Source organism: Biomphalaria glabrata, chromosome 4 (assembly GCF_947242115.1).
Source record: "Biomphalaria glabrata chromosome 4, xgBioGlab47.1, whole genome shotgun sequence".
NCBI lineage: Eukaryota > Metazoa > Mollusca > Gastropoda > Planorbidae > Biomphalaria > Biomphalaria glabrata.
In genome coordinates this window covers 11851536-11873458 of record NC_074714.1, presented here as the reverse complement: position 1 = coordinate 11873458, position 21923 = coordinate 11851536, and the positions used below count along the sequence as shown (strand labels likewise).

At 35.1% G+C, this 21923-nt stretch overlaps 1 protein-coding gene across 12 annotated transcripts in view; it reads left to right on the top strand.

The window, feature by feature from the left end:
* Window positions 1-20988, top strand: part of LOC106071376 (atrial natriuretic peptide receptor 1-like) — a 595276-nt gene extending 574288 nt beyond the window's left edge. For all 12 annotated transcript variants that reach the window (XM_056027445.1, XM_056027444.1, XM_056027446.1 and 9 more), the window contains 13 exons: window positions 606-701; window positions 851-928; window positions 1649-1825; window positions 4537-4702; window positions 6213-6368; window positions 7074-7245; window positions 8052-8201; window positions 10410-10533; window positions 10990-11058; window positions 13504-13678; window positions 15610-15708; window positions 16526-16617; window positions 17847-20988. In XM_056027445.1, coding sequence (XP_055883420.1) covers window positions 606-701; window positions 851-928; window positions 1649-1825; window positions 4537-4702; window positions 6213-6368; window positions 7074-7245; window positions 8052-8201; window positions 10410-10533; window positions 10990-11058; window positions 13504-13678; window positions 15610-15708; window positions 16526-16617; window positions 17847-17933 — 1641 coding nt within the window. In that variant the 3' untranslated portion in view covers window positions 17934-20988. The remainder of the gene's footprint in view (window positions 1-605; window positions 702-850; window positions 929-1648; window positions 1826-4536; window positions 4703-6212; window positions 6369-7073; window positions 7246-8051; window positions 8202-10409; window positions 10534-10989; window positions 11059-13503; window positions 13679-15609; window positions 15709-16525; window positions 16618-17846) is intronic.
* The last annotated feature ends 935 nt before the right edge of the window (window positions 20989-21923 follow it).

The window sequence follows — 21923 nt, the reverse complement described above, 5'->3', positions numbered from 1 at the left end:
AATCTCGCACTACTTTGTCGGGAAATCTCGCGCTACTTTGTCGGTGCTATTTTGTCGGGTCACCCATTTGAATATATTAATGGTATCATCTCAATTTATCATTAATATCGCTTGTATGTAACACTGATATCATCTTATCCGAAGTATATCACTGATATAATTTTAAATTATGTAGGACTGACATACATAAAAGTATAATTATAGCATTGTTAATTACTGTTTCTTGGTCTTTATTGAAAGAGTCGTTTATTATGTTGTTTCTCGTTTATTATGTTGTTTCTCGTTTATTATGTTGTTTCTCGTTTATTATGTTGTTTCTCGTTTATTATGTTGTTTCTCGTTTATTATGTTGTTTCTCGTTTATTATGTTGTTTCTCGTTTATTATGTTGTTTCTCGTTTATTATGTTGTTTCTCGGAGAACATAATGCAGTTTTATAATATAACAAAATCTTTATGTTCTTGTAGAATTAATCATTGATTTCGTTTCCGTTGACTTATGTGGTGACAGACGCTACAGGCCTGGTGTAATTAAGGTGTTGGGTTAATCATGAAATATTATAATTAACAAAATATAAGATCTCCAGTTTCTCGTTTTTATTTTCAGAGAAATTCCTATCACAGCTCTTGCTCAGGGGACACAATCGCAGCTCATCTTAATAATGAGAACAGACAGCTGTTTACAAAAACAGGATATTATAAAGTAAATCTTAAGTCTCTCAACACTGTTAATCTGACCTTGTTTTAATTAAACTTATTACTAGTAGGAGTTAATGAGTTAATTTTGATAACTTTTTTTTTTGCTAATATTTTCCACATGCATAAAATTCTAAATATTTGTGTGTCCCTCAGGGTGCTATAGTTGCCATCAAGACGATTGTCAGAACGAATATAACATTACATAAACCACTACTTTTAGAGATTAAAGGGGTAAGTAGTGATGAAGTTATTTAAATGTACTGCATATGTACTGCAGGAACGGACTAGGTGAAATAAAGCGGCCCTGGCATTACCATGGCGTCCAGGTCAAACATTGTGTGCGCATGAGAAGCATCCATTATTACCTTCCTCAAAATCTTTATTTAAACTTTAATAATATAACTGAACGCATCTTTGACTTTGGTTTTAATGTCTGCTTTCAAAATTCTAAAAGTATCAGATAAAGTATTAGATAATACATACGTAAAGAGAAATTGTGGGAATCCTAAGAAGTTTTTTTTTCAACATCGGATGTAGAGCCACTTGTTTGTTTAGAGTTATCAGTAATTAAAAGCGTACCTGTTTTATGTTTCATAATTTGAGGTTTAAAGTCAGCAATTTTTTTTTTGTCTTTGTGTCAAACCTACCAGAGAGAATTCTTAATTTAGAAAGCTAATATAAGCTCTACTGTTATTCCATGTGATCCATTCGGCGGTGGACCAACCTACCCACTTGTTATCGGGCCCGAGTCCGCCCCTGCTTTCATGACTGTATTAATCTGCTAAAAAATATTTGTTAAAACAGCATCACCAGTAATTTTTTATACATTTCCAATAGTTAAGATTCCTATTTATGTTGTAGTCTTATTCAAAATACAATTAGTATAATGTTTTTGTTATAGTTTCATTCAAAGTGCAGTGATTCTAATGCTTAGGTTTGTTTTTTCTCTAGATCAAAGATTTACAAAATGATCACATTGTCCGTTTTGTGGGGGCATGCATCGACCCACCCAATCAGTGCATCATCACAGAGTATTGTCCTAAAGGCAGTCTACAGGACGTCCTAGAGAATGATGAAATCAAATTGGACTGGATGTTTCGATATTCAATCATGCAGGACATTGTTAGGGTAAGTTATTGTAGGACATTCAGTTCGTCATGTGCATGTAGGAGCGAAAGTAATAGTAGGACAATCGAAAAAAAAATTGCAAGATAGGACATTGGTAGCGAATGTAGGACATTCTTAAGTGATTTGCATCATAGGACATAGCAAGTGTAATTGTAGGGCAACCCTATAGAAATGGGCATCAGTAGGACATTTTTGTTGTGATATCCTTATAAAATGATTTGGTCACTTGTAGATGATTAGCACTCTATTGCTCCTTGGCACAGTCTGCAAAAGAGTTGACAGCTCAGCAGCCAAAAAAAAAAATAACTGGTTTGAAGATGAAGATCAAAAAAGTAAAATAAAAAAAAAAATTAAAAAAAATAACTTCCCTAATGAATGAATGAAAGTTTGGGTAAACACATTCATTTATGGCTATTGTAGGCCATATCCTGCCGTGTCCATCTAGCCTCCTCAAGGCTTAGCCATGTTCATCTATCCTTGTCAAGGCCAAAATCAAGTTCATTTAGCTTGGTGAAGGCCAAGCCATGTCCATTTAGCTCTGCTTTGACATGTCCATTTAGCTTTGTCCTCACATGTCCATTTAGCCTTGTCCTCACTTGTCCATTTAGTCTTGTGTTGCCCTCTCTACTTAACGTTTGTCAGATTCACTTGTCATGTCATGTCCACTGGAATTGTTGTGTCAGATTCACTTGTCATGTCATGTCCACTGGAATTGTTGTGTCATATTCACTTGTCATGTCTTGTCCACTGGAATTGTTGTGTCATATTCACTTGTCAGAGTTCACCAAAAGTTGTAATTTAAAAACAACAACAACATGAAATTATATATGTGTGGCATATATGCTTTTTACCATGGGCGTAGCCAGGGGGGGGTTCTTGGGGTTCAAACCCCCCCCCCGAAATGAAATCCCCCCCCCCGCAGGGGGGGGGGGGACGGACTTAAGTGACTGATTTTTGCTTTCATTTTGTTTATTTTAGGTGAGATTTTAATACTAAATCATCACTTACCACAGCACAGCTGAGGCAGTTTTGAGTTAAAAACCCTCTACCAGGGGGTTTTGAGTTTAAATCCCCCTACCAGGGGGTTTTGAGATTTTAAAAACCCCTATCAGGGGGTTTTGAGATACAAATTCCTTTACCAGGGGGCTTTGAGTTTAAAACCCCATACCAGAGGTTTTTGCGGTTAAATCCCCCTCTTCTATAAAACAAAACAAAAAAAAATGCAAACAACAATCCCCAAATTCCAACAGCACAGTTGAGGAAGATTTTGATTTTAAAACCCCATCCAAAATTTACGATAACCCCATCTTCAATAAAAAAAAAGCAAATTACACACTCAAAATTCTATGAGCGTAGCCAAGGGGGTTTTGAGTTTAACCCCCCTCCCCCTTCCAGTTGGGGTTTGAAGCTAAAAAGTACTTCTTCAATATAAAAAAAAGCAAATTACACACTATAAAATCTATGAGCGTAGCCAAAGGGGTTTTGAGTTTAAATCCCCCTCCTCCAGATGGCTTTTTCTTTAAATTTTAAAACCCCTCCAGATGGTTTTGAGTTTAAAATTCCCCTACAGAGCGTTTAGAGTTGAAAACCTCTCTCTTCAATATTATTTTAAAGCAAACTACAGTCACCAAATTCTATGATCGTAGCTAAATTGGGTTTTGAATTAAAAACAAAACAAAAAAAAAACCCAGAGATTTTTTAGTTTAAAACCCCTCAACAGATGATTTGATGAAAAAACTTTCCTTTTCCATATAAAATCTAAAGCGAAATACAGGCATGTAATTCCAAGAGCGTAGTCAAGAAAGGTTACAGATTTCTACCAGTGGCTTGGGCTCCATTAATTAAGTGTGAATAGTCTTCTGCCGAAATTGAAAATCATTAAATGTGTCTCAACAAAGATGGCTAAGACAGATTTTAGGAGTCAGTCATAGAGATCGGGTCTAAATCAAAGAAATCATATGCCGAACTGGGAGTCGAATCCTTAGTAAGGTTGTGACAGAGCGTCGCATGAGGTTTTGCGGGACATGTTTTCCGACAAAATGAATTACGCAAAATAAGAGTTGCGGAAACAGCTTGCCGGAAAATGCGCCGAACGGCGCGAGAGGGTCTAAGTCAGTAAGAATAGCACATTAGGTTTTTGAAATAAAACTTTTTAATAGCAAGATAATGCACTGTAGATACCTCAGAATATGCATTTTGTTGGCTTTCAATACCAGAAATAGTGCTCGGCGGCTTTCCATACCAGAAATAGTCCTCGGCGGCGGGGCTTCGCCCCGCGGTGGGGGAGCGCTGCGAGCTCCCACAGACCCCCTTGCTAGCAAGGGCGGGGAGTCTACAATAAACAATAAACGTCTTCCGAAAGGGTCAGAATGTTATAAAGATTAATTATGTACACACACACACACACATATATATATATTTATTTTTTTTTCGCGAGGAGGGGGGGGAGGTCGGGGGGGGGGGACCCCCCCAAAACCCTCCCCGAAAAAAAATCCTGGCTACGCCCATGCTTTTTACTATGACTTTTTAAAAATTTACATTGTCTAGAGCACATTCTGAGCATTTACTGGAACGTTTTAAGATTAAGGTTCCGTGGAACACATTTTGTGAAACACTGGTCTAGAGTTATTCACAAGTTTTTGAAAAAAAAAAAACAACCGAGAAAGCAACGCCACGTACATTTTTTTCAAATGTTTTTCTTCCCCCACCAGGGCATGGCATATCTCCACAGCAGTGAAATCAAGTCCCATGGTAAACTCAAGTCAACAAATTGTGTTGTAGACAGCCGGTTCGTCGTCAAAATCACAGACTTTGGTCTTCACCATCTCAGGAAGACAGACGAAGATCCAGACGATGAAACTTTTGCGACATATCAAAGTAACTTTTAATGTATATTATTTGATAGAACATTAAAGTATTGATCATCTTAAGCCAGTGATGCCCAAAATACTGCCCTCGACGTGGTTTCATCCGGCCCGCCAAAACGTTGGCACAAAGTTTTGAAAATCCCCTTCCACCAAAAAAAAATAAGTTTGAAAAATGTATCTTTACCAACGGTAGGACCCTCACTTTTTTTCTGATAGATTGGTACCATGACACTTAACATGTATACGTTTATGAAATGGAAAAGCCGAAGAAACTACAAGTGGTCTCTGAATTTAGAATCAACCAGGATAAGTGAACGGATCTTTACTTTTTTGTGGAATATGATAATAATCCATTTGATTTGTAAGAAAATGTAGCTGTTTTAAAAAATATCAACATTTAAACGGCATTATTAAATAAATATGACAGCATTCTTGGTTTGAGCTGGGGATAAACTACGTCTAGAAATTGGAGCATTGATAGGAACATTTACCAAAAACAAAAAGACAAGCAAATGAGTCGGTGGTGAAAGTAGCTACAATGACGCTCACATTTTAAATAGAGAAATAATAAAGCTATTTTTCCGACGCGTAAAAAATATAACGTTTAGATAAGCCATTAATCAATCAAAGTACTAAATCCACAGGTTTCTCAAAAAATTGTTTAAGGTCGATTTTATTTTTGTTTTTGTACCCTGTCGAAATTAAAATGGCCCGCGTGTCGAATTGGGTTGGGGCATCACTGTCTTAGGCCGATGTGCGTCGCTAGGGCCTATGTAACCCGGTGCCAGGGTGTCACTACCCTTTTCAATCAATGTTCCCACCTCCTTAATTCAGTGAGCCAATGACCTACAACTCATTGGTTGTTACAAAACTGTAAAATGAACGTAAGGTCAAACAAATAAAAATATATATAAATATCGATCTAGTTTTATACAGCGCCGGGTTCACCTATAGGTGACATAATCTATAGCTAAGAGCCACATATCTAAAATAGTTCAGGGTCTTTCAATTCTAATTATTCATCAGGTTTTCATTTTAAACTTGAGTAAGCATAGTTGGCTATCTAGCTCCTATCAGTTACTTATTTGTAAATAAATGTCTGCTTTTGCGAAAGTGAATTTTTCTACTAGGGTGTCACCCGGTGCGGTTCGCACCCCCAAGCATTCCTCTAGTGACGCCACTGCCTATAAATAATTATTTGTTGTTGATATCAAAACAAAACACTTGATGTGGGAGTGATACAACGTAATATTCATACGTGATGTTCCAACGTAGTCTTGATACATTATTGTTGAGTGGGTTGCGTTGTTAGCCCGAGACGTAGAGTGAAATCAAACTGCACAGTATTCATAATGTAAACAAAATATAAGAGTCCACTTGATCTACTTCCCCTTTATAATAGAAAATATAACACTCACTAAGCTACTTAATTACTCTAGTAATTAGCTTGTAAACGAACTTTCAAGAATACTTACTCTGGAGAAGTTTTATGCAACTGATAGTTTGTGTATTATCTTTAGAAATGTTATGGACAGCGCCAGAACTACTTAGAATGGCTCAGAGACCACACGAAGGTACTCAGAAAGGTGACGTGTACAGCTTCGGCATCATCTGTCAAGAGATTGTCTACAGAAACGGTGTCTTCTATCTTCAGAACCTAGATTTTACACCGAAAGGTTGGTTACAAAATCTATTATGTTATGGTGTTAATATTTTTTAAATCACATACATAAACAAAATTAGACTTCCTAACCCTATTGGAGGCCATGGGATTAAGGCCTTAATGGAGACTGGCATTTATTCGTGTGTCATTTGTAATGAAAAATAGGTAAATCACAGCAGTATTACCTGTTGGGAAATGTCAAGAAGATTGCTCTTTGTGCTGCCCACAAAACACCCTCGTAAACCACAGGTTACTGAAGTGATGAGCTTTATATAGAGATTTCTTCATATTTTCGTTAATTAACAGCTTTAATAATAGTTTCTAAAAAATATATTTTAAAAGTACAATTATATCTGCTTACGCTGCATTCACAAAATAGCTTCTTTTTTTACATTTACAGTGTAAAATAACACTTTCACTGGGACTTACCTCAAGATTTTAATTAAAATAATTATTGATCCCAATACCGTACAAAAACATGTAACTCCTCCTTCTTAGCAAGTGGAAGAAAAATAATAACACTACTATAGGATAGATAGTCTCTATGTTTTTTTACATAGTCTCTGGGAAACCGTTGGCCTTATAACATTCAATGTCACTTAAGTTAAAGCCCCTCAAGAATCCATTCACCTTTACTTACAATTACCCACTGCTGTATTTATAGGCGTGACTTGTTATTTAGAGTAAGTTCCGCTAACATGTTTCATGTGTCCACCAGAGATCATTGAAAAAGTCAAGAACGCCATCAAACCCCATTTTCGTCCAACGATGGAGACATTCGATTGCCCCACTGATGAGCTGGCTGGGGTGATCAAGAAATGCTGGGCGGAGGATCCCGCGGACAGGCCGGACTTCCAAATGCTTAAAGGACAAATCAGAAAATTGAACAGGTATACGCCTATACTATAAAAAGACATTTTTTACACGTATAAACATAAACCAATGAGATTATATTTATAAATTAATTTATAAATCAAAGTTTTTAACTTGTCTTATTTAGTCAATAATGAACTTATTCTGTCAACTGGTCAACATAAACTACAATCACGGCCGGATTTAAGTATGGGGAGGCCCCGAGGCAGAATTTTTGTGGAGGCCTGTACACTTTAACAAAATTTTTTTATAAAAACTCCTTACTGATGAGCCAAAAAAAAATCCAAACTAATAAAAATTCAGTTATTAATTTTAAAAAAAAATTATCTAAAGCTAAGCGCCATATTATTAAAGAAATAGAGTAGTTGTAAATTAAATTACATTTTCCTTCTTTAATAATGAAAAAAAAAATTTAATATGTATATTTTACCAACTAAAAATGTACATATTTAGGGTTAGTCAATGCAGTCAATCCAGAGCTACTGTTGTATATTACAAGCACACTATTATTATTGTTTTTTTAAGTATAAACTTACAATTTTTATGTAGGACAGTGTTGGCAACTGAAAGATTTCAAGTGTTGTCTGTTAAAATGCTGAAAACAAAATAGTACTAATTGAAATATTGATTTTTTTCTCTCTTGTGGCCCCCTAGACAGTAGCCCCGCCTGCCCTCCCTCAGATCCGGCTCTGACTACAAATAAAATTTAAAAAAATAGTGGTCTATATTTGTTGACACGACATAGTAAATAAGAGTCACAATGATGAATGAAAACCCCAGACTTCGTTAGACAATGTCCATTTTAAACTTCTGTTGTCCTCAGAGACGGAGATAAAGGCAATATCCTGGACAACTTGCTCTCTAGAATGGAGCAATACGCCAACAATTTGGAAGCCCTGGTTGCAGAAAGAACAGCAGACTACCTTGAGGAGAAGCGGAAAGCAGAGGATCTGTTGTACAGTATGTTGCCTAGGTGATGGGAGTTTATTAGTATCTCTATTTTATATCTAAAGAGATTTTTATGGGAGGAAAAAAAACAATTTAACTAAATCTTTTTTTAATATTATTGAACGAGAATTATTTTATTATTTAGAGGGTAAGAAGTGGCAGAGAAAGAACCTACTGCTTTACATCAAAGAAGAGTAAGAAGAAAGCAGAGAAAGAGAAAAGAGATTGAAATGAGAGACTGAGAAAAAAAAATTAAAGAGAGGAAGAGAGAAAGAGATGGAGAGAACGGAGGATTAATAGTGTGAAAGAGAAAGATATTTTATACTGATATGACAGATTCGGTGAGAGTGAGATTTTTAAGTAAGTCTGAGATTATGTTTTTTTTTTCTGGAGTTCTGGGTCTGCCCTTTGTTCGCTCTGCATAATTACATAAAGAAAAGTCGTGACATTAAACTTTATTGAGACGTACACATTATCTAATACAAAATTAATTTCATGTAGTATCTCAAATATACATTTGTCAACATTTAATTCAGGGGATATAACTCTGTTGGATTTAGCTCTGTTGGTTATCTTCTGATGTTAACAGTTGAGTTACCTCCTTTAGTCTTCCTTTACAATTGCAGTAAAATCTGAACGCTATTTCCTAGGGTTCCGCGGTCTGAATAGGTGTTCCTGGAACTGTTGGAGGAATTGACTACACGTGAATTAATTCCACAGTCAATGCAGAACAGAACCATTGATTTTGTTCGCTCTTCCTCACCCCATATGCTAGGACAAATTTTTACAAACACTCCTTCTTCCCTAGTGCTATTAGAGCATGGAATGGGTTGCATGAGCTAGCCAGGAAAACCAGTGACTTGGCAGAACTTAGGTCTTTGGTTAAAATGCATGACTAAATACATGACGCGTAGGACGTTATCATCTTCTTTTTGAAGTAACGTCTGTATTGTATAAGATAAGATAACGGGAACAAATCTATAACAATATAACTTTGAACTTTGAACTGGTCTAGATTTCACTCTGATTTGATACATGGATCAATCATGAAATGGTTTCTGGTCCAACGTGTCTGCAGAGTAGAGCACAATGTTATAAACAAAGTAGCGTTAGTATACCTCCGTTTCCCTCTATCTATTTGTATGAAGCAACACTTTCTTATTTGTTAAAACAAAAGACAATGTTTTATACAGGATTGGCACACAGAGATTTCAACTCAGCTTATCAATATCCCGCCTTACACTAAGTAGTTATGCTCTTCAAAGAACTCATACCATCAAAGTGATTCAACCTTAATTTTTCTAACGATATGTCTATTATTTTTTTTTTAGTTTTATACTTGAAAATAAATTAAAATGCTTAGTTTAGAACAGGGTTTAATTTATTTTTTTTATTTAAACAAATAGGAAATAATCCAACCTGAAAAAATGATCAAAGCGTTCCGCTCAATTCTCAGATTGTGCGAAGTGTTCCGTTAAAGAAAAGACAATATTCTGGGTTAATGCAATCTCTATTACGTTGGCGTTGCGTAACTATAGAATAGTCTGCTCCACGAAAGTACGCTATACTTCTTCAACGGGGCACCCGAGTGGAAACGATTACTTGAGGAAGTAATTAGGCTAAATGAATAGCAAAACAAAACTTCTGTGGGAGTGTCCAAGGGAATGCGATAGTTTTCCCATTGTACGGTGCGGAGTTGAGAGCTTCCACGTCTCTGTCGATAATGCATGCGCCGTTCCTCAAGGGACGTTACACTAATGGCGAGTCTTGCACGGTTAGATGGTACAACCTAGGAAAATGGTGGAGGTACCCGGTGTACTCGGCCTTCGGCCATGCATTCTAGTCCATGCGCCCGAGGTGCCATATATATCGGAAATAGCAATGCTTTACATAGGCATTGACTTGGAACTCTTCCAGACAGAACGCTTGTTCAAGGAGGTTTACACGCCTAGAGCTCGAAGAGTCTTCGGCTCAGCTCTTTTGACAATCACACGGTCCACGAAAGTGGGCGTGGGGTTCATATCCCACTTCTGACACCATGTAGAATGTTCGTATTACATAAATAACAAGCTAGTGTTTAAGAGGGAAGACATATTAGGAACTCAATTTATTACGTAAACACAAGCGGTGTTGCACTGACGTGCTAGTGTGCAAATGAATATGTTACAGTTACCCTTCACCCCTCCTTAAGCTTATTATGTACAACTAACTGTGCATACCTTCTACATCCTAGGTCAGTAGCAGTTCAACTCATCAAAGGCGAGTCTGTGATGGCAGAGACATACGAACACGTGACAATCTACTTTTCAGATATATGTGGTTTTACCGCCCTGTCAGCGGAGAGTACCGCCATGCAGGTCAGCAGGCTAGCTTATACTCATGTGATATCTAATTATAGATTGTTAGCTATCGTAAGGTCTTGTACATCTGGTCATTGATATTTTGTTGTTGGCCTCCTTCAGTCGTAGTACGACTATGGCTCATCTCCAACACTTTTTTTTACGTGGCTGTGAAGACCTAATTTGGAGAGACACTCCCGTCCACAAATATCGCAGGTTAAGATGGCTTTCGCTTTGGTGTTAAAAGAGCTGGCCATTATTGATATTGCACGTTTTTCTTCTAGAGCTGAGGTCCATGTTTTTTCACTGCCCATAGCTTTCTTGGTCACTGTTTCTCTCCATCTGTTGCGGTCAAGAGCTAATTGATATAAGCTTTGTAAAAATACCTGGCATCCTTTATACATCTTATGGAGCGATTATTAATAAGTAATGAATATCGTTAAACTTGTTTAATATTCCTTTCTATTTCTCCAGGTTGTTGATTTACTCAATGATTTGTACACAGCTTTTGATACAGTGGTCTCCCGTTTCGATGTATACAAGGTAATTTTGTCACTTCAGAAAAGTTTAATCGAGATTCTTGTAGTGATCTAATATATAAGCAGAATGTAAGGAGTATGTATGTATGTCCCAAATAGAAATTAAAATCTTTTGACTAATCTTGATAAAATTTAGCGTGAATGTTTCTTAGACAGCGGTGTTGAATGTTTCTCACACAGCTAGAAGGTCCTAAAAATATTTTTAGAAAAAAAACACTAAATTATTTCTATTGAAGAATGAAACTTGTTTATAAATGTGAAACATAAACTAAGGCCCACGGTCCATATACAGCTAGTCCAGGGGTCGGCCGAGTTGAAAGAGCCAAAAATTACAATTTACCCAATTTTAAAGTTTTTAAAGAGCCACACATTTTTTCTTGCCAACAATAAATAGTACTAGCATAAATAATTTTCCAATTACAAAAAACGAATCTATTAATTCATATATACGTATTTTTCACAACAAATTAGGTTTACAAAGTTGGCTCATAACTTATTTTTGGTTTCAAACACGACTCTAAATTTTCGATTGTTAGTTGGCTTGTTACTTTAGTTTTAATTATATTCATACAAATAAACACTTGCTCGTACGAATATGTCGATCCAAAGATAGTCAGTACTTCAAATGTCAACTTCACCTCACTGTAGCATTCTGAAGACTATTCCATGCGTCGAATATAGGCTAAGTGCCTCAACTCGAGACATTTCTTTTAAAGTTGTCACTTTTGTTGCGTAACGTACATACATTTCTGGACTTCCAACTTTTCCAACTTGCTTCTTGACTCTGCAAATTTTCCACCCCACAAAGTTTTACTTTTTAAATCGATCAATTGCATTTCTAGAGATCCAGTATTAATTCCAAATGGCTCAATGTGGATTTTGTTACTATTTGTGTTGAAAGGATTTACCAGGAATGTTAGAATGGTTTTGTTGGTTTTGATTCTTTTGTTACTGTGCTGAAGTAATTCATGTCACTCATTTTATCGCGATACTGCTTTAGACATTTTGCTCCGAAGAATCGTTTTTGCTTCTTTATTTTTTCCTGTCATACTTCTGGCTCCATCAATTGCTATTTAAACGCTTCTATTTAACTCGATCTTAATGTGTTCAAGGCATTTCTGCACGGCATTCGCTCTATCGTCCCCGCTAGTTTGTCATGAGAGTAGCAATCCTGGATGATCTTCTTTTGGATCTTGGGAAGACATATACCTGACAAAATGGGCAATTTGTGCCGTTTCTTTTATGTCGCAAGTGATAAGGCAGAAGAAAGTTGAATATCTTCCACCTGCAAATATGTTACATTTGAAGATATTTTAGCTATTCTATCTTGTACTGTTTTAGCGGATAGTGGCAAATCTTTCGGATTTTTTTTCCAAGTTTTCTGTTGTTGTTTTTTTTTAAATCACGAAGCAGTTCTTCAGATGCACGTAGGAAGCAGTCTTTGACATACTCACCATTTGAAAATGGTTTGCCTTTTTGTGCAATTTCTATTGGTACCGCAAATCTTGCCAGATTGCTGATTGCTTCTAGCTTTGAGAAGATTATTCGCTTCTAACTCATTTACTTGAAACAACAAACTACAGTCACAGTCAAAAAAAGGGGTGAAAATGCGTTTCGACTTCCGTCGAATTAAACCTACATGGAAACACCCGACGACGGCGTCCTTCGAGAACTTCTGACGACAGTGACGACGCGTGTAATCCTTGTTAAACGATACAGAATTATTTTAGTAAATGTTTCGATAAAATAAATAATATTTGCGTATGGAACTAAAGAGCCGCAGTTTCACACCCAAAGAGCCGCATGTGGCTCGCGAGCCGCAGGTTGCCGACCCCGGAGCTAGTCAAATACAATTGATGTAATTGATTTGAATAGGCTCAATCTCTTATTCGAATCCTTAAATGAAAAATTCTATTATTGATTGCTAAGTAAACATTTAGGAAAATGCGGTTTACAAGATTACTATTCATTTTAAATAAGGTCCAACTTATAATGCATACTAATTAGCTTTTTCTATTTAAAAAACTGCTTGCATAACTGATTTTAAAAATTAGATTTTTCGCTTTCAGAAAAAAAAGTAGCCAATGCATCAGAACTTTGAATGGTCTAAAATATTGTGATGTCCGATTTTCAATATCTTTTCTAGTTTACGAGATCTAAACGGGACGGACGGACAGACGGACATACATTTCACACAAAACTAATAGCGTCTTTTCTCCTTTCGGGGGCCGCTAAAAAACACTGAATTATTTCTATTGAAGAATGAAACTTTTTAATAAATGGGTAAATCCTTTTTCACATTATTTTATACTAGCTATATAAGGAACAATGGAGCTAGATCAGCGAAACATAAACTAAGGCCCACGGTCCATATACGGTCCATATACGGCTTGTCAAATATAAAAAAAAATTGTGTTCTTATGTAAGTTTTTGTTTAATATCTTTACAGGTAGAAACGATTGGAGATGCCTATATGGTGGTGTCGGGTCTTCCGGTGCGTAACGGTAACCTTCACGCCAGAGAGATCGCAAGAATGTCTTTAGCTCTTCTGAAGGAGACATATGGTATTAAAGTAAGGCATAAACCTGATTACCAGCTCAAACTAAGGATAGGTATCCACTCAGGTACTAGCACTATTGAACTTGACTTATTAGTGAGAGTGACAATTTTGTTTGAGAGATTGATGTTTAAGTATTGGTACTAACTACCAATTGAGACCAACACACTACGATTCTTTAAGTCCTTAAGTTACACACTGAAGCATGCAGCAATAACTTTAGAAATTGAATAAATATTTCTTTTTTTTAACCTTATCCACAGAAAAAAATGGGCGTGGTGGTTGAGTTGTAAAGGGCTTGGCCTCCGAACCGACGTGTCTCGGGTTCGAATCTCATAAATAACTGGGATTTTGAATTTTGGGTATTTTTAGGACGCCTCTGAGTCCATCCAACTCTAATGGGTACCTGACATTAATTGGGAAAGTAAAGGCGATTGGTCTATGTGCTGATCACTTGACACACTTGTTATATATCTGCCATAGGAACAGATTAGCTTTAATTCATCTTTCTTATTATTGTAAGGTCTGAAATGGTACCTTACATATTATTTTACATCCACAGAATAGCAATGTACTGAAATAAGTAGAAACCAGAGGCGGACTGGCTATATGGGCATTCGGGCAAATGCCCGGTGGGCCGGTGCCCTAATGGGCCGGTAGGACGACCTAAAGGGCCTCATTAGAGCAACTATGGCACGTATTGTTAAAGGTTTTATGATATTCTTTTATAAAAGTGGCCCTCAGAGCGTCATGATTTTAAAAAATCGTTTACAGACTCTACATTTTAGGTCCTAAAATACTAATTTAACACATTTTTGGAAAGAATGTAATAGCCCGTAAACAGTGCTACTGTAGACTTCATCCTTTTAGGGCCTACACACTTAGCGATGAAAAAGCAACATAAGGCCTATATTTCTTATAAAGCTATAGATCTAGAGCTTGCGTTCAGTTATCAATACATTATTAAACTTAACATAATGATTTTGAGGAAAGGTAGGCCTATAATTGGAGGCCCATCGTATGATATACAATTTATGGGCCGGTGTGTATAGAAATGCCTGGGCCGATTTTGACACCCAGTCCGCCCCTGGTAGAAACCATATTATCCAAGTTAAAGGAGAAAATGAATGAACAATTAACTATTAAATAGTACAAATAGCTATCAGACCTGAAAACTGACTAGACTGTTACTAGACTGAATGACCTAACGCGAACTGGTTTCTTTTTCTGCACGTATCTAGACTTACAGTTTCATTCAAAACGTTCTTTGAAGTTGTTTTTTTTTTCTTATGCCTGATGGTTGGACCTATTTACTTTCTGTCTTGAGACATGGTGCTGTCTCACACTTAACACTACCTATAAGCTGCTATAAGCTGCTAACCCGACTTGCTTAGGGGCCCTATAAATACTTCTAGTTATGTTTTTCAATCATTTTAAAGAAAAATGAAAGGAAAACAATGTCTTATGTTTACTCATTTCTAAAATAGCTAAGGCCTCATCAAGTTTAAATCCGGCCCTGGTTAGCACACATACAAGTTCTGACCTGATTTGATCAATGTAAATAAACTTGTTTCATACTAATATTGTTCCGAAACTGATCGTGATTGATCGCGCTAGGGAATACCATCAACCAAAATACGTTTTACTTTATCAGTAATTGTTTGTTCAAGTACTTAACAGTTTCATGTGGCGCAGGGTCCTGGGTTTTAATCTCGGTGAAGCCCGGTCTTTTGAATTTCAGGATTTTAAGGCGCCTCTGAGTCCACCCAACTCTAATGGGTACCTGACTTAAGTCGAGGAAAGTAAAGGCGGTTGGTCGTTGTGCTGGCCACATGACTCCCTAGCTCGTTAAAGATTGGCCAAAGAAACAGTTGACTCAAACGTCATCTGCCCTATTGATCGCAAGTCTGAAAGGGATTTTTTTTTACTTAACAGTTTTAACTTTTTAACTTTGACCTTAAGGAGTCACACCAAACTTGTTGGTTCTTTTACTTCCAGGTTCAGTATGTGCAGGGGTAGTCGGTCTTAAAATGCCTCGGTACTGTCTGTTTGGCGACACGGTGAACACAGCCTCCAGGATGGAGTCCAACGGTGAAGGTCAGTGTTATTTACATATGTCGATTTTTTAAACAAATGTAGATCTAGTGTTAGTTTGTGAGCGTCGTGTTTAAAAAAAAAAATAAAAAAAATACGGACTCTACAGTAATACTAATTTAATCTAACACATTTTTCAAAATAATGTAATAGCTTACACAGTGCTACTAGTAGGCATCATCCCTTTTAGGGCCTACACGTTTATCCATTAAAAAGCAACGTTTCTTATAAGGATATAGAGTTCACTGTATGCATGCATACAGTTATCGATACATTATCAAACTCAACATTTTGAAGTCAGTCAGGCCTATAATTGGATACCCTTCAAATGAAATACAATTTATGGGCCAGATTGTAAAGAAATGCACGGGCCTATTTAGACACCCAGTCCGCCCTGTTTGGTTATGGGTTAGAGGTTAGAGTTTCCCTTCTTCTACGTTGGAACAATCTAAGTTAACAAACTCTTCCCGCCCGAAGGTTTCTGGTTTAAGCGCCAGATACGTGCCTATGTCCCTTTATCTGTAGGTGTTAACAGTTCCGCTGGAACTCAACATATGAGCCACACGTGAAGGTTATGAGTTGATTGGTTGGCTTATGACGCATACCATTGGTTGTGGCTTGCTTATAACAATTTCCATTTGTGGCAATAACTTGCTGAAACTTGGGCTCATCTTCTGGTAATAATTATCAATACATCAAGTTACATTATGAATATCAATAATTTAAAGGTTGTTATAAATATCAATAATGCACACATCGCCTTAAATTGTTAACATTCGGTGACATAAGAATATTTCATTCTTCTTTTTTAACTCTCCAGCATTGAAGATTCACGTCAGCCCCCAAACCAAAGATATCCTGGACACTTTTGGAACATTTAATCTGGTCTTAAGAGGAGAAGTGGAAATGAAGGTAATTATGTTTTTTGTTTTAAAAAGAAAGAGATCAGGCTTTCAAATTTTTAGGAGACTGCTGCACTTTAAAACACATATTAACATTTTTCTTATAGGCCTAACATTCATTAGACAGATTCTACAATATTTTTTCCCCTAATTTATGTTAGAAAGATTATTTTCTAGATATTAGAAGACCAAAAGTAACCATTCTGAACACGATACATGGATTGTGATATTAGATTCTTAAATAGGGTATTTAGTTTTTGTGATTCAGTTGCAACCGACGGCCTATGAAACGGACAGGCAGACAAAGTAAAACCCATTGCTGGTTATCCGTTTGATGGACTCCAATTGCAACCTACGGACGATCAAAAGGACAGACAGACAAGGTATAACCCATTGCTGGTTTGATGGACTAAAAATGCGTACACAATTAAGAAGTTAAACGAGCGAAATAAAAAAAAAAGAGAGATTACTCCGTTAAAATATGTCTATAAAGAGATTAACTTCAGTTCAATACCTTTGTTTACAATGATACTATCAAAAGTAAAAATAATAATAATAATTCTTTTCTACTATCTTTTGACGTTCTAAAGCACTCTGTGATAGAGCGTTGATAGAAAATGTAATTTATTAAATACCTTCCTCAAATGTGGCAATTATATAGGTCACAGTTAGATGTGGGTATTCCCGAAAATCATGAATTCTGACTTAATTTTTGTATTTGATGATCTAGCTATTGTCAGTTTGTTTAAACTTTACTTTGCTGTACCAAGACAAACAACATATTACAACATGACTTTACATTCACCACAGAAGTCATAAAAAAATAAGGAGTAGGCATTTTGGGTTAGTTTTTTAGAAAATAATTTTCATAAGGCTAAAATGAGAATATAAATATTAAATAGATCTTCCTGAACCCTGGACCTGGTTGGTCATAAGTGATATGAGACTAAATCATAGTAAATGTAAATCTGTTTTTTTAGAAGTTGTTTTTTTTTACATGTCATACCTTGTAATTACTTTCATTTATAGTATCAGATCTAATAACTTCTTTCATTAATACATGTTTGGTACCCATTAGAGTAGGGTGGATCTAAAGGCGTCCTAAATATCCGGAATTGAAAGTCACAGTCTTCACCAGAAGCCAAGTGCCTTACTACTCAGCCACCCAACTTACATAAACAGTTGTTACTTTATCACTTTTTTTAATGCTCTATTTTTTGAACTCTTTTTTTATTTTAGGGCAAAGGTGTACAAACCACATATTGGCTGCTAGGTGAGACCCCTCCTTACAATGCTACTCCTGTCACCTCTCATGGCATCTTGTGACATGCGCTGCTCTAGACAGCTATGCAAAAAGCTGAAGTCATTGTATGTCTACAATCAAGACATCTGCTTAGACTTGACTGCAGAGGCAGACACAGACAAATGATGCTAAATATAAAAAATAATCTTTTCCAAAATATTTTTTTTTTTCATTATGTAAATCTTTTAGGAATTAATTTTTTAAAGAATGCACTAAATTAATTTTTTTTTTTATCTGCAATTACTATGCCAGTTTTAATGTAAAAAAAAAACAACTCAAATTTTCAATTGAGATGTGTGTTAGTGCGGTCATGAGATTGGTTTGGCATCTCAAAAGATTCTAGTGTCACAACTTTTATATATATATTTAAATCTTTAAGAACTGAGAGCTAAGAGGAAGGCAGATCTGAACAAAATTTTGACTTTTTTTTTTATTAATGATTCATTACGTCCGAACACCAAGTCATATTTTCATTGGTGCTTTTGTTTGAATTGGAAAGCAAGCAGACATTTTTCACCATTATTTTTAGACAGTGCCTGGCGAGTTTTGTGTTAATGTATGACTTTGTGACATTAATTGTATAACTACGTAGTTAGCACTTTTTTTTTGTGTTTGTTGAGAAACATTATTTTAGAATAACAAATAATTTTATTTCAAACAAGTTGTTATTATTGTGACTTCATTTTTTCTATGTAGTATTTTAATTCTTTGTAGATTGTAACATTTTGGGGATATTTTATCTATCACCCATATATTTATTTATTTTGTTTGACAGCATTGGTTATGTGTATAAATTATGTATGTAATATTATTATATTACATGTGTACATAATAGTGATAATTATGTTTGACAGTGTGCGTGTTTGAGTTAATTTTAACTTGCATCAAGCTGGTGTGCTACACAATATAATTTTTCATTGAGGAAAACAAAAATGAAAGAAAATTTAAAATATTTATTAGTGGTGAGGAATAAAGAGTATAAAAAAGTAGGCCTATATAAAAGTATACAAAATTTTATATTTGATAGAAAGTAACTATAATATGGCCGACATTTAACATAACACTATTTTTTTTATAGATTTTAAATCAAGATTTCAGTAACGAAAAATGAAGAAAAATATAAGAAATAAAAAAACACACTAAATATTAAATAAAAATATAACTGAAATAGAAAGAATTAATTTCAGCAGAAAGAAAAAGCTGTATATGAAATGCATTAACTTTTTTAATTACTGAAACCAATTACTTTTTCTCATTTCATGGTCATTTCTTTTAATGAGAATGATTAGAGTCCTTTGATCTAAATATCATGTGAACATTTCAATTATCAGCTATAACAGTGAGCTCTGTTTGCCAGGTGTGAAAGACTGCCCCTCAAATATGTTGTAAGTATATTCAAATATATGTGATCATATTTCCGACTTAAGGATTAATTTGATTTTTTTTTACATAAAAGCACAAAACATATCTTCATGTTTTTTATGTATATACTATAGCTAGCTATGTTTTTACAACTAGATCTAGATCTAATGATACCAATAGTCTTAGTCAATTTCAAGTAATAAAATAAGGAAAAGTCAAGGGAGATAAGCAACACACAAACACTAACAACTTGCTAGCAGAAGTTGTTAGGTGACATCTGCAGCAGAATGATTGAGCTAATTTCATCAAGCACAAAATAACTATGTTAGCAGCCACTTTACATTTCAAACTCACAATTCGGTAAGGTGTTGTATCATAGCATACTATGTTAATAGTAAATACAATGCTTGAAGTGAGAATAATCTCTCCTTGCCACTAGTTCAAGAGTAAAGCTCAAATGTGTCACAAGATTTCCTTCTGAGGGCATAAATGTATCCATTAATGTTATGTAGAACTATGTTAAGTTTGTAATGAAGTTGAGATCATCATATTTGTATAATGTGCAAAATGGATTGCTGCCTGGTCATATGATATGTGCTCTAGACTGTTATTTTGATCATCCCAGCGCGCTCCCAGCCGATGCTATCTTGCTGAAGGTTTGAACTAGGTTGTTATAATCTTCGATTCCAAAGGAACATCCAAAACATGCAAAAAAAAAAAAAAAAAAATCACACATTTAGAAGGCTTTTGTGTACGTTTCAATTTATTAATGAAATTTTATAAAAGTTGTAATGAAAAAATCTACTTTCTTAATGAATAAATCTACTTTTAAAATGTACACAATTTTCATCTTAGTGGGTGACATTCTAATATGTGCACCACCAATCATTTGCTGTGTGGATTCATATCATTTAGACACTTTTGCAATATTTTTGTCCTAAACAGGCTCTTGAGAAAGATGATAGTAATAGCAGTGTTGTAATATTTAATATAATGTACTGGTCTCTTTACAATTAAGTTATACCGGTATTATTTTTATATTACCTAGACATATTGTATAAGTTTAATCTTTTCTTGTCTTCAAAAGACCACTGTCCATTTTCTTAGCTATATACCACCACATGTAAAAGCATATTTATTTTTATTCAACATTGTCAGTTTATACAATCAACAATGACTATTTATTTCTCCATTCTTGTGTCCACTCAAACCAATTTAAACCAATGTACTTTCACTCCCTTTCTTACCGCCAACTTATACTTTTTTTTGTGTCAACCAAAGTTGTCAGCATTTTATAAACTTTATTTTGTTTTCCTTTTTTTATTTTACATTTTTAAGAGATGGTTTGTTTGTTTTTTTCTTAGCACTTTGAATTTTATTTTGTTTGCACCTTTATATAAAAGTTTACAAAAAAAACTATATTGATTCTTGTCAAGTGGGATTATTTTAAAATGAATGAAGAACAGCAAAGGTGTCATCTTAGCCTTTTTATTGTGAACAAGTTCATCACTGTTATGATAACTAATTCTTTTGTGTCTGCTTCTACACTGAAACTATACCTTACAAACTGTAATTTTCATGTATTTTTTCTCAAACTTGTCTCACAAATTTTTTTTTTTAGTTTATATATATAATATATATATATATATATATAAAATTTTAAACAATAAATTTGATTTATGATTCCACAAGAAATAAACTGATATCATAAATGCATTTTACACTTTCTTTTATTTTTACTCAATACTGGTGCTTTCCATATATCCTTTTGCTTAACTTAACAGAATGAGAGAAAGATTTAATTCATTATGTCTTCTTTTTCATTACAACACTAGCAATTGATACTATCTAATGCAGTGATGCCCAACCTAATTCCCCCAGCGGGCCATTTTAATTTCTGACACTCATGTCACGGGCCACATGAGCCAAAAGGTAGAAAAAATAAAATGAAAAATAAATGAAATGGACAAGAAATTATTTTATTACAAATATGTGGGTCTAATACATTAATTAATGAGATATATTTTTTTTCACGCGTCAGAAAATTGCTTCATTTGTCTACTGAGCAATATCGTAGTTAGCGTTACAACCGAATCATTTTCTTGTCGCTTTTTGGTCAATAGTCGCTTTGATCCTCTACCATTTAGGCTCTTTTATTCGCGGCTCAAACCAAGAATGCTTTCACATTCGTTTTAACATGCCGTTTATATGTTGTCCTTTTTTTAAAACATCCACACATTCTTTACAAATCAAATATGTTATCTTAATATCCACAAAAAAAAAGTAAAATGCGTACACTCTTCCTGGTAGATTCTACATTTCATATACGCACAGACCAATCCATCAAAGAAAATGTGAGAGCCCTAACGTAGGTTGATAATTTTTCAACTTTTTTTTTGGAGGGGAGATTTTCTACGCTTTGTGTCGACTTTTCGGCGGGCCGGATTGAACCACGTCGCGGGCCGGATATGGCCCGCGGGCCGTATTTTGGGCATCACTGATCTAATGGAATGAGTCTATAAATAGCAATTCAAGGGCAAGAACTACACGTTAAGCACAAACTTCAAGATATCAACCTTTTTTTTCCCTCTTAATTTAATTATTGTTGTGATTATTAAACAATAAAATAGAAAACGTAAAGAAAATTGTTT